This window comes from Rhyacophila brunnea, unplaced genomic scaffold, assembly GCF_057557595.1.
Source record: "Rhyacophila brunnea isolate RB1 unplaced genomic scaffold, BYU_Rbru_1.0 scaffold_5, whole genome shotgun sequence".
Lineage (NCBI taxonomy): Eukaryota > Metazoa > Arthropoda > Insecta > Trichoptera > Rhyacophilidae > Rhyacophila > Rhyacophila brunnea.
In genome coordinates, this window is record NW_028233170.1 from 50,645,074 (window position 1) to 50,659,246 (window position 14,173).

General features: G+C 33.1%; 1 protein-coding gene across 2 annotated transcripts in view; it reads left to right on the forward strand.

Annotated features, from left to right (window-relative positions):
• Ndae1 (Na[+]-driven anion exchanger 1) overlaps positions 1 to 14,173 on the forward strand; it is a 119,602-nt gene that overhangs the window by 94,479 nt on the left and 10,950 nt on the right. The window contains exons 7-11 of one of the 2 annotated variants that reach the window (XM_085955453.1): positions 4,649 to 5,718; positions 6,334 to 6,486; positions 7,326 to 7,475; positions 7,888 to 8,553; positions 9,853 to 10,173. In XM_085955453.1, coding sequence (XP_085811579.1) covers positions 4,649 to 5,718; positions 6,334 to 6,486; positions 7,326 to 7,475; positions 7,888 to 8,553; positions 9,853 to 10,140 — 2,327 coding nt within the window. In that variant the 3' untranslated portion in view covers positions 10,141 to 10,173. Of the gene's footprint in view, positions 1 to 4,648; positions 5,719 to 6,333; positions 6,487 to 7,325; positions 7,476 to 7,887; positions 8,554 to 9,852; positions 10,174 to 14,173 lie in introns of those variants that run through there. The other variant, XM_085955454.1, reaches the window with a different exon arrangement.

Below are 14,173 nucleotides of genomic sequence, written 5' to 3' on the forward strand. Positions count from 1 at the left end.
TATGGTTATTGTAATGATAAATTACTTGTACTAATATATGAGATATGCGCATTAAATTGTGCTAAAAACACACATATAAGAAAATTATAAAGTACTTAATATTGCTATAATCTAAATTAATCATAGTATTTTACAGTAGACTTGATTTAACTTTCACTGATAAGTAGAAAATGTTGTCAGCACTGGTTTAGTGTGAATTATGTATTCAGTATTCCAATTAAATAAAGTGCTCTTCTTGGCTCGTTGTACGTTATAACCACGTGTTCTGTGTGCTAATTTTAATATTGTAATTTGTATTCATAATATTAATTTGTATTAATATTTATACACCTCAGTATTCATTAAAGACTGTGTAGAGTGGTTGTAGTATACATTAAAACAATATACCTATATATATTTTATAAAGCTTACCTACATTTTGTTGTTGTGGGAATAGCTTCTAATTATTGTTCGCTTAATCAAATGAAAAACGATTAAAGCAACACTATGTATGTATCGTATATGTACTGAAATATTTCACCTTCCATTAGTTTTCAAAACGAAAATATAACGTTCCAAAAATATATATTTGTTTTTATGATCAAATATTTGTCGGTCATAGCTTTTTGTGATAACTCTAATACTTTCGAGAAGTCTTAACTTAGTTTTCAACCACTACAAAATTGAATTTGTCAACAAAATAATTCCCATAAACTTTTCAAGTTTGTCGAAGAAAAATACTTCAACTACCTAAGTATGTCAAGTCGCCTTTTAAAAAGTTAAATTGTATTCGACATATTTATAAATAATACGAATCTCGTTCTATATAAAAAAAAAACAGTATCTTTTGAAACACTCCATGTTATAAATATTACATTAGGATGCAGTGGCAATATCACATCTTTTAATGTTAGTCTTAAAGTATATACATTAACAATTGCATTATATATTTTTTTCTCGGTTATCCTAAGCGAATAAATTAGGTGCAACAAAATATCATGTGAAAAAGTCATAAAATCTACCCTTAAAAGATGTATTGCTCTGCTTCTTTCCGTCGTTCATTTGAATATTGCCGAAAACAGTGCATACCTACATAACCTGCCTACCACCATAGATGTTACTGGTCTCAAATATAACAGAAAAATACAATATTTTCATGTATACATAATAGAAATATTCAATAATTATTAGGTGCCTATTCAAATACCTATGTAAGATGGGAAACCCACTGTGAAAATTCATTGCATTCTTAAAAGTCTTACGCCTTGATAACACGTAACGAGTACAGTGGCGAGACAGCAAAATGTCACTAAGCCGAGAGAGTGTTTATACGTATTTTTCTCTTTCGACTTTTGTGGCGAGTCAGTTCCCTTTCGATCAAAAGGCAGGCTAGTTTTGTGTACCAAAACATGGATCGTAAAATGTACATTTAAAATATACTAACACTACGTCTTGCATGAGCGACGTCAGCGAAGCGATGAGCGGCGCGCGCAACTCAAACGTATAACCGTACGTACAACAAAAAAAACTGTTTACGAACATTTTCACGTTTATGTTTGAGTTGCGCGTGCCACTCAATGCTTCGCGTGACTTCGCCCACGTAAAACGCCCCGTAAGCTGCTCATACCACACCTGATAGAAGAATTGAATGAATTATTGCGTGAAGAAAATAAACGTCTTTGGACAAGACGATGGATTTTATGGAAACCAGATCGTGGTGCAACATACACTCTTTTTATGAATTGGAGTTAGAAGACCGAGAGAGTTAGAAAATTGTTAATAAATATTACTCCAATGATACAAAGATACGAGTGACGAGTACGCACCGAGTGTGTGGTTAAACATGCCGAGCGGGCTAGCGAGCATAGATAAGATACTTCTAGCGAGTCAGTGCCGGTGGTTGGGCACTCGGTCTAGTTGTAAATAGAAAAGGTTCCGAGTGGCTGTCTCGCCATCCTACTAGGCATAACGCTCGGCCGAGAACACTGACCCTTGATTACACGTAACGAGTACAGTGGCGAGACGGTTACATGTACGTTGTACGTATGCAGTTCATCGTGGGACACCTATTCGTGCCCGCAGTACGTGAAACATGAGTTCGTATAATATTTTATCAAATGACAAGTTCTTCATTGAACATTTCACCGTGGAATACATTTGTACGAATCTTGCAAAATGAGGCGATAGTTTGCAAACAGTACCTACTGTTCCAATTACACCCACGATGGCCGAGTGGCTTAAGCGCTGGTCTATAGTGTCGAGGGTCCCAGGTTCGAATCCTGGGTCTGGCAAGTACACATATTGTTTTTCAATTTGTGTATGAGTCAGAGAATGGACCTAATAGGTTGAGCAAGTGGCTGACATCCATTTCTCGTAAAAATAAAATCTCACTCTGAAATAAGAACCCACACTCAAAAATAATACTCTCTGGAGGCCCTTATGATCCTATTAGGATCGGACATGGTCAAAGAAGAAGAGTGTTCCAATTAGATTTAACCTAACTTAGTAAAGACATCTCATAAAATTCGCCACATGTTGTAGTATACGAACAAATATACTCCACGGTGAAATGTTCAACGAAGAACTCGTCATTTGATTAAACTTCACGTACTGCGGCGCACGAATAAGTGTCCTGCGGTGAACTGTTTACATACAAATTTCCGGATACGGTAATCAAGGCATTATGTATCGGTTTAATAGATTTTTGTTATTTGGACTAAGAGATTGTTAAATAATATTTTCCCCATTCTACAGCCGAGTTCATGCCGTCCGGACACGTGGTTGGATTTACCACGTGGCTCACAATGTGTCCCTCTCAAAAAGGTTCGCTCAGTCATGCAAGAGCCTTCAATAAATTATTATTACTGTTATTGGAATGTACTAGAATTTCCACATTTTCTTTCAATCACCCTATAATTACTGAACGATATAGTATTTTCATATTATATCACGTTGTTAGCACAAGGAAACTATGCTTTTTTTTTTAAATACTTTGGGTTGTTAATACTTTCAAACAAACACTTTTTATTGTGAAAATACTTTTCATCCACTTTTCAGTTATTACATAATATTATTATAATCTTTTCCGTTTGATTTTTGTGTGATTTCTAGATCTTTTAAATACCTCTGCACGAGCTTTCCAGATTTTATAAAAGTGTTTAGGTAATTTCGGCAAACTCTTTCTTGATCAATTCTATTTCTGATACTTACAAGATTTTTCGCATGATACGAGTATATTAATCGACCTTCGACACAATCCTGTACCTGAACGACGTTTTTTTTATTGTGAGCGATTTCAGGCATACTTACTTCACTATTCATAGCTCCATTCGAATGCCCCATTTTGCAGTGGACGAGCATACTCAACCTGGGACAATCGGGGCCCCCAATACTGGAGGGCTAAAACAAGGAGACTTCGGTCGCTATCTTTCCATACCGGGAGCGGGTAATCCGCCTTTTCAAAAACATTATTATATTTATTTTTGCGATAAATATCTAAGCATCGATGTTCCTCATCGCAATGTTTACGACTTAGTTTCTTTTCAGTATCCTAAATTGTCAGCATGTCCATTTATTTTGATAATTTTAATATTAATTATAATTTAATATTATGTTTTATGTATATGTGTGTTGTGAGTGTGTTAACTAATATTAATTATTATTGTTATTTGTTTTATGTAGTTGTTGTGTAACCTTTTATCGTATATATATTCACTTTTTATATTATTTAATTAATGATAACTAAAGAAGCATAGGTATCCATACAATTAACGATACATGGATAAAATAATCAAAAATTAATCATTTTAATATTATTTCCTCATGTGTAGTTTGATGTGTTGTCTCTGCTTTTTTAGTAAAAACCTTAACACTTGAGTTTGTAGGTTGGTATTTTGAATTTGAGCTTCTTAGCAATAATTTTCTATTATCGTAATGATAATATTTTTCAGATTTTATTTTATTATTAGGGTGAATTTGTGCTACTATAGTGTTGCTAGGAACATTTACTGGTGGAATTACGAAACATGAAATTAAATACAGTTCAATGAAAATTTACATTTTTCCCAAAAACGTTAAAAAAATATAATTCTTGTCCCAATACTAAAGCTCGATTAGATATAAATAAATATAAAAGGATTTTAAGCAAGCAACACATTTTAATTTTCTAGAAAAAACATTTTTTTAAATTAGATAGGTAAGTAGGTACCTACTTACATTAAAACTATTCAAAATTCTATCATACATCTTTTAACTTGTCTAAATGTATTTGAATGATAAAACTAATCAAAAAAAATCATTACCATCAACCGGGATCGATCCACTGCTGGATGAATGCCTCCCTTAGCTCCCTCCACTGTTCTTGCTTCTTCGCTGCCATGTACCTACCTACATTTACACCAACTTTATGATTTCGTTTATGCAGCGGATTTAAAGGCAAATCATAAAAAATATGAATGATAGAAAGCGATGAATGATTGTTTTGTAATTGCAAGTTTATTATTAACTTTAAAAAAAAAATTGATACGTATTGATCAATTATTAAAATAGGTACTCACATTGTAAAAGTAAATTGTATTATATCCCATATCTCGTAATTTTCGTCAGTAGATGTTCGTCGTAGCAATACACTCTCTCTTAACGTTTTTCTGAATATTTTTCTCATTTTCAGGAAACGGCAATGACGACAATATGGTAAAAAGTCCTAGCAGCGTGTCGATGCACCGAATTAACAGTTCCGGAGATTTGCCAAACGGCGATAGCAATCATCGAAGTAATACTCACTTCATGAGAAAAATTCCACCTGGGGCAGAAGCTTCAAATATTCTCGTCGGCGAAGTAGACTTTTTGGAGAAAACTCTGTCTGCATTTATTCGATTAAACACTGCTACACTCATGGGAGACCTAACAGAGGTGCCGGTTCCAACTAGATTTTTATTCGTGTTACTGGGACCCAGCTCTAGTAATTCAAGTTTTCACGAAATTGGAAGAGCGATGGCAACACTGATGTCCGATGAAGTTTTCCACGAAGTTGCGTATAGAGCTCGAAAGAGGGACCACCTTTTGGCGGGAATAGATGAATTTTTGGATGCCGTAACCGTTCTCCCGCCCGGCGAATGGGATCCCTCGATAAGAATAGAACCGCCCGCGGCTATACCTTCGCAAGATCCTAGAAAAAGACCGCAGGAAAAATGCAAGGAAGAACACGATGAAGAAGAAGAGGAACAAAAACAAAGGGAAGAATCGGGACTTTCTAGAACGGGTCGCCTTTTTGGCGGACTCATAAATGATGTCAAAAGAAAAGCGCCATTTTATATATCAGACATCAAAGACGCACTTGCTTTGCAATGCATAGCGTCGTGGATATTTTTATACTTTGCTTGTTTATCGCCTATCATTACATTTGGCGGCCTTTTGGGAGAAGCGACGGGAAAAAACATGGCGGCGATGGAGTCGCTAGTTTCTGGATTCGTCTGCGGATTAGGTTATGGATTTTTTTCAGGCCAACCGCTGACTATATTAGGATCTACGGGACCAGTTCTTGTGTTTGAAACAATAGTGTACGAGTTTTGTAAGAAAACAGACTGGGATTACATGTCCTTCAGGCTTTGGATAGGAGTTTGGATTGCGATAATTCTGTTGATACTAGTTGCAGTTGATGCAAGCGCTCTAGTTTGCTACATAACCAGATTTACTGAAGAAAATTTTGCAACTTTGATAGCATTCATATTTATATACAAGGTAAGAAACCCACAATATCATAATTACATTTTACAAAATCAGCTGACCATACAATCTTGCAGCATATTTAGTATAATAAGTGATCCTAAATGTCAATACGGAAGCGACAATGAAAATATAAATCACGTTGTTTGGCAATGTCCGCTTTATGGTGGTTAAAATTATCAATAATAATTACTAATTCAGATTTTTATAGTTCAGCCAAACATCAAAGCGTTTTTGTGTATCCAAATGTTTCTGAGAATATAACCTGCAAGTATAAAATATTATAATACCATGGTTCATGGTTGATGCAAACATATAATATTATGTAACAACCTATTATGAAAAATATGTATTTTTTGTATTGTTTTTATAATCATTAATATTATTAGAATATATAATTTCATATACAAACATTAATATATAAGTTATTTTATGCGATTCACCTTATTACACAATATGTGTATAATTAATTGAGTTTGTTATGTGCATTATATCAATAGTGGATAAACTGTCTCGGGCCACTTAACAAGAACTAAAAATGTGTGATAAGAAATTTAATATAAGCACCTCTGCATATTATTTACAATATACTTTTAAAAAATAACATAATTATTATTCTTCACTTTTCAGGCCGTGGAAAACGTCATTGTGATCGGTAAAAAGTTTCCTGTAAATACACATCCAAATGACATAGTCAATTATGAATGCTTTTGCCTTCCTAGTAATGAATCAAATGTTGAAGATGATTTTCAATGGACGACAGTGGACAGGAAAGCTTGTCTGGTAATATAATAAAATCAAAAAATCCATTATTATAACACTCTTAATATAAATTGATTTCACATGGCAAGGTCCACCAAAAAGGCATTTAGGTTATAATAGATAATAGGCACTACAACATAATTATTCAATCAAAGCTTCTTTATAAATAAGGGGAAATTTTATTTGACATGAGCAATGGCATTATGTATTCTTATCAATGCAATTTCAGTTAAGATATGTTCATAAAATAATTTCCTCGAACTACCTAAATCAAAATATATTAATCAGAAAAGACCTTTGTGAATGGGTATGTTAGGTTTACCATATCCTGGGTATTAGAAAAAAAGACACCAAAAGTATAATTAGTTTTTGGGAAAAAATAAAAATGCTATATAAGAATCCTTCATTGAATTTTGTACAATCCTTTTGGCATGGTCTAAGCAAAACAATATTTTATTTCGAAATGAATATAAGAGGCAATTTTTAGGAATACATGTGTGGCTATCGAACACATGAGTTAAGTTGCTGGGATATATAGTTTCTCATTTTTTGACAATCAAATCAAACTCAAGTTTCATAGCGGTAACCATACATACTCCATTCCTGCCACAAAGCTAGCAAATCGTTGCGTGCACAACCTTTCAGTTCCACTGGTAGACAGACTTAAGCAGCAATAAATTTTAACAAGCAAAATTCAAATAAAAAGTTTAAATTACTAAGCCACACATTTTTACATGTTTCGACAAACTCGGCTGGACACAAATTTAACACCGGGGAAAATAAGACAATATAATATTGTAACCTTAGGTAGGTGACTGAATTACAAATTGGTGGTTTTTCATGATTATTTTTTTTTTCAGATAAATAACGGCACTCTTGTAGGGTCGGGTTGTGATATAAAGGTTTACGTGCCTGACGTATTTCTAATGTCTATTATATTATTTTTGGGAACATTCATAACGTCGGTGCAATTAAAGGATTTCAAAAACTCACTTTTCTTTCCGTCTAAGGTAAATAATAATATAAAGATTTTTTTTATTATTCCTAAAATTATTTAATTATTTTTTATTGTGTACCTAGGTATAGAAAAATAAAGAAATTGAGGAGCTGGAAAGGCGTTCCTTAGTAAAATTGGGCTATTATGCTGTGGATCAGAAATCCATATCAGAAAAAATCATTTCAATCCGATGACTACATGTGCCGCTAGTGGTGAAAATGGAAACATACTACACCTTACATTATCTAAAAAAAAATAATATTTTACAAAAATCAAAGTTTTTCAATATGTTTATCTCAAAACGAACTATAGTTTAACACTTATGACAGCTCCTCAATTGTTATTACTGTATTAAATCATGATTATATTTAATGATTTTTTACTGTTATGGTAATATGTAATATAAAAATTTAATTGTTTATTAGGTTCGTCAAGTCATAAGCGATTTTTCAGTAATCATTGCTATTCTGTCGATGTCCGCACTCGATTTTTTCGTCGGCATCAACACGCCGAAGCTGGAAGTGCCTGGAGAGTTTAAGCCGACACTATCCGGGAGAGGTTGGATGATCTATCCTTTCAATCGGAACCCGGTGTGGTCAGCGGTTGTCGCAGTTCTGCCAGCGCTTCTAGGAACAATTCTAATATTCATGGATCAACAAATAACGGCGGTCATCGTGAACCGGAAAGAGAATAAGCTGAAGAAAGGCTGCGGATACCATTTGGATTTATTTATTCTGTCTATTCTTATTCTAATCTGCTCAGTGATGGGCTTACCGTGGTTTGTCGCTGCGACAGTATTGTCCATCAACCATGTGAACTCGTTGAAGTTGGAATCAGAATGTGCAGCCCCCGGGGAGAAACCCCAATTTTTGGGAGTCAGAGAGCAGCGCGTCACTCACATATTAATATTCCTAATGATTGGCTGTTCAGTTTTATTGACTCCGATGCTCAGACACATTCCGATGCCGGTACTGTTTGGAGTCTTCCTATACATGGGTGCCGCTTCGCTGAAAGGACTTCAGTTCTTCGACAGGATACTAATCATGTTCATGCCGCCCAAATACCAACCCGACTACATGTTCCTCCGGCAGGTAATAAAATTTCATCTTCACTATTCATTTAATATTATGGGGTTATCACACGGACAGTAAAACTAGACTGAAGTTTCATATCTATTAGCATCAAAAACACTGCCCCAATGGTTTGTGTGAATGGCTAATAACCAATCGTCCAAATAAACATCTATTAAAATACGTCGACATCGTGCATACAATATATGCAACGATATTCTATGTTTAATATTATAATCTATTATGAAAGAAATCAATGTGCAAGTTCACTACAATATTGTGATACCACAACAAATTCTAGACAAAATTTTCAATCCCTGGGATTCTGGGATAAGTATTTTTGTAATTTTGAATTAGATAAAAACGGGTGAAGTTTTCCAAAACAAACTTTTTTATTCTGTGAGGTACTAAAAAACCAACCATAAAAATCACATGTAGTAGAACTTTTAGATGTAGGTATAACATGCCTTAATTGCCTTTGTTGAATTATGACTCATTGTCTGAAAAAGTGTAATTTTTGACAACTTATATAAAATCATATTTCTATATCCCGATTTTCAATGATTTTAAATCCCAAATTAATCAGATTAATTGTAATTTTAATTAAATGTAACCATTAATAATAATTAATTATTATATTCATATCAACTGATGATGCAATGACATTTATTGGCATGAGAGTATAATATTATAGTAGTACACAGTAGAAACATAGTGCAGGGTCGTTCACAATACCTATATTATTTAGCTTTCATTTCAATTTTCAGGCTGAACCTTTTTTAGGCAATATAGATTTACTTTCCCTTTAATTACCTTTTGTATAGTATTTTTCCAGTAGTGAATCCGGCTGATCTGTAACATCATACCAGAATCAAAATTAAAATCGAAAAATGCCCACAGTTGGTGTCAAACCACCAACTTTTCGGTTAATGGCCGAGCGCACTCCCATTTGCACCATTGAAGCCATGCATGTGGTAAATGTGAATATTTTTCATTACTATACAAGTGGATATTCAATATAATAATAGCCAATAGTGTAAATCACTCAACGTTCACGCAGTTATAAAAATTTCAACAATAACAAAACAGAAATCACGAGCTGATACTTATGTTTCATTAGATAAAACTTCACTAGATCAATTATTCCGAAATCACAGGCACAACAATCGTAAAAATATTCCGAAAGAAGACGTGTGAAATACAGATAAATAGTATTCCTAAAATGCAGCTATGTGTCCAAATCACAAACACTCATTGTTTTGATGAAATGGGATATCATTTATATGACGGTACTGATATATTTTATACATTTGATTCCAGGTTCCAATAAAGCGTGTCCACATGTTCACTCTTATCCAGCTGGCATGCCTCATCTGTTTGTGGCTAATAAAATCATTCACATCGACTTCCATCCTGTTCCCGCTAATGTTGGTTGTCATGATCGGGATACGAAAGTCACTGGACTTGGTTTTCACGAGGAGGGAACTGAAAATTCTTGACGACGTCATGCCTGAAATGACCAGACGGGGAGAGGACGACATGCACCATCTCGGAGACGTTGAGGTGGGCTGGGGTGCTAAATTACTTGGTTATTTTAAAGGAAAATAGTAAAAAAACACAATTGTGCGCTCCAATTGTAGGAAGAATGAAATAAAAAATTTAAAACTATCAACCAATTACAAAAAACAATAAGATTGAGATTACATAGTACACTTGAATAAGAATAAAGACAAAAATTATATTTTATTTATAAAATATAATTTAAATTAGGTATAAAAAAAGATATGAGTCGTATAGTGTCAAAAATAGAACTCTCCCATATATGTCGGAATTGAACTAATGATGCCACATCATTCTTCTGATCATAATGTATGACTGGCAATAAAATTCTCGTATCAAAGTCATATATATTTTGTGGTATAAAAACGTGAATGAAAATGGGACTTGATATCAAAGTTACAATTTCTGATTTCTAAAATTAGACTCAAGTAAAAAAGTAAACTCAAAAACCCAACAAAACATTTTTTCGTCATTTCCTCAAAACGATGAATAATGAATAATTCTACATAATATTATGTATTCTATGACTCATATTATGCTAATTTATCACAGTGAGATTTCTATATCGTGACCAAAACGTCAGATACATCAAATGTGTTAAGCCAAAACGTAAGGGACTTTTTGACAAAAATAAGTTATTTTTGGGCTAGATGGTTTAAGTAAACCCTTTAAGTATAGCGACAGAGGCAAAATGACAGTATCAATTAGAGATGTTGTGTTCGACTGGATGTTCTGCGGCACAACAAGCAACATTACCGCTCTGAGAGCAGCAGTGTCGTTCTATCACTGTTATCTGTCTCAATAGTTATCGAAAGGCTAGCTTTCAATGTCATCGTCAGTATCTTAAAAGCACATCAGAAATAGTTATTCCGTGGCAAATTTACAATTATGTTGGTAGAATAAGTAGTTTACTGAAAAATATATGACAAAACCAAAAAAAAACTTTTTTAAAATTACTCCTGTAAAATTGCAAATTGTCATTTACGCCCTTTTGGCTTAGCAAACTTGTGCAATACAGTGTGAAAGGACAAGAGCGGGAGGCAAAGCATAGAGATGTACATAAAAGAACAGATGAATATTTAGCTCTCCTAATGTCTGTGGTGACGTGTTGGTTAGAATTTAAAAGGTGAACTGTACGTAATCTTCTCTTTTATTTTCAGTCATAATGATGTATCCACTTATCCACGTAACTATGATAACACTTTGAAGTTGGTAATTTACTTATTGATTTTAGCCTATATAGTGTGTAATGAATAATCATCTTGGATATTCCGTGGGTACATGCTTATGACTGCGAGCGTCAAAAATTAAAAATACCAAAGTTGAGATAACTATACCGCATAATATTATCAGAATTCTGACTCCATAAAAGGCTTAGAACTACCCAAGTTATGTATTTTTGGTGGTCCAATTTATAATAATTAGATATTTACCAAATGTATTAATAATGGTACCCAATGATCCTTTTCCTATAAAATTTTATACTTATTTTTTTAAATCTACCTTTATTGATGTAGCAAACCCAATTATTGTTACCTATAATTAATAATCAATGATCCTAGAATTAATATAATACTTAAAGGCACAATAATAATTAATTTGTAATTCTTGTGAATATAAAAAGAATATTGCGCATTATGCTATCACAGAATTAGGTACACATAAATATGTTGGTACATGAGAGTCAATGTTTTATTGTATGTCCAAAAATAACACTTTCAGGAAAACACAGTTTTAGATGTTTTTATCTTCTTGATGTCTATGGACTTTGGGCTTTTGATTTTAAGAATTTCAGCTTTTCGTTAAAGGTGCTTGGCTCTGAAAGATATGATAATTTAGGTACGAAATCTGTACCTACTCAAAACAGTTTCTACAAAATTAGGCTCTATGTTACGACCGTACTCCCTGGATAAACGTCAGATTTCTATAGTCAATACTTGAAAGCATCTAAGCGAGATTTTTTGAGCATAGACAATCATCGAAAAAACCGCTATTATATGGCGAAAACGCTATTATAAGCGTAGACAATAAGTAAAAATATAAAAATAATTTACAATGTAAGTATAAAATTCAAACATTTTAAATTAACAAAATTCGCCGTTTTCAAAAATCAGTATAGCATAATAGAGTTCGACAATGCATTTCATAAAATTTAAATAATTATAAAGTAACCTAAAACATTCGTGCACACACCAAAGCGAATTATTCGCCAATCAAGCTCGTATTGGCTTACGGGAAAGAGCACGCGACGTTCAGATTTCGGAAGGGAATTAAGTTATTATCTTACAAAGTTCAATATGGAACGCTGCGATTGTTTGACGTTTCGGTATCGAGCATTCAAATAATATATCAATAATTTTATATTATCATTGATACAATTATTTGCTCTGACACTGCCATCCATTCGCATTTACCACGTCAAAATAACCCGAAAAAAGCACCCGCATCGATATGGAAGGTCCGGTCAAAAGAGTCTCAAAAAATAGCCAAATATATGACAAATTGATGGCTTTCATTGTATCTTTTGATCCCCAGCGTGAATAAATGTCACGTTTGTTCATTAACAACAGGTAAGTAGGGAGCATTACAGCGGCATAGGCTTTTTTTGAGACTCTTTTGACCGGACCTTCCGTACCGATGGCGGGTGCTTTTTTTGGGATATTTTGACGGGGTACTTGGTGAATATTCGCATTGGTTTGTGCGAGCCTTAACCTTCACATAAAAACGCTCTAAATAGATAAGTAGGTATGCGAAAATAAGGAACATTTTTCAAAATAACGTTATAGAAAACAATATTTGATATATAAAATTGAGCCGTGTTAACTAAACGACATTGTTATAATTTCTTCAATGGCTTTTATTTACTCTTTGATTAGTGATTGTTCTTATAAGATTGTAATATTTATATCCATAGTCAGTATTCCGTATTAACGCATTACCGAGAAAATTAAGATTAAAAAACATACGAGGTTAGTTTGGTATAATATTTAATATGAAAGATAACACGCTTCATGCATATTTATGATATGTATATTATGCCGAAAGGTAAGTTTTAAGTAGGAAAAGTGGCATTTTAATGAAAACCAGTGACGTTTAATTTCAATCAGTGTGAGCCGTTTTATCGAGGCTATTTGACCGGGCCATTTGTTTGTGGAAGCGAAATATTAAATATCATCAACTGGAGCCTGTTTTATTTATTATACATTTAATAAAATGAATATAAATTAAATACGGAATACTGACTATGGATAAATATTATTATCTTATAAAAACAATCACTAATCAAAGAGTAAAAAGAACAATTCAAGCCATTTTCACTCGTATTTCTTATTTTATTGATTAAATTTGAGTCAAAATTATTTGAAATAATAACAATATCGTTTAGTTATGTAACACGGAAAAATTTTATAAGTACAAAAAATATTGTTATCTATAACGTTATTTTGAAAAATGTTCCTTATTTTCGCATACTTACTTACCTTTTCAGAGCGTTTTTAGACGAAGGTTTAAGCACGAGTGTCTTTGTGTCAAAGATTACTTTATAATTATTTAAATTTTATGAAATGCATTGGCGAACTCTAATATGCTATACTGATTTTTGAAAACGGCGAATTTTATGAGGTAATTGAAAATGTTTGAATTTTATTCGTTGTAAAAGATTTTTATATTTGTTCTTATTGTCTACGCTTATAATAGCGCCTAAGCCATATAATAGCAATTTTTCCGATGATTGTCTATGCTCAAAAAGTGGCGCTTAGATGCTTTCAAGTATTGACTATAGAAATCTGACGTTTATCCAGGGAGTACGGTCGTAACATAGAGCCCAAAATTATAATATAATTTTCTCATCCATATTATATTATGACAGACTGGCTATAAGGTGCAGATTCTACAATCATAAACATTTAATTCGTTCTCAAAAACCATTAATGCAAAATCTCTCTACAATATAATGATATTAATATGTACCTATTGGTAAACATATTATATTATGGTGGATAACTAATTATCTTTTGAATTTTCAATAACAGCTGTACATTGAAGATTTTATAAATCGCTAGCAAAGTTTAGATAAACCTAC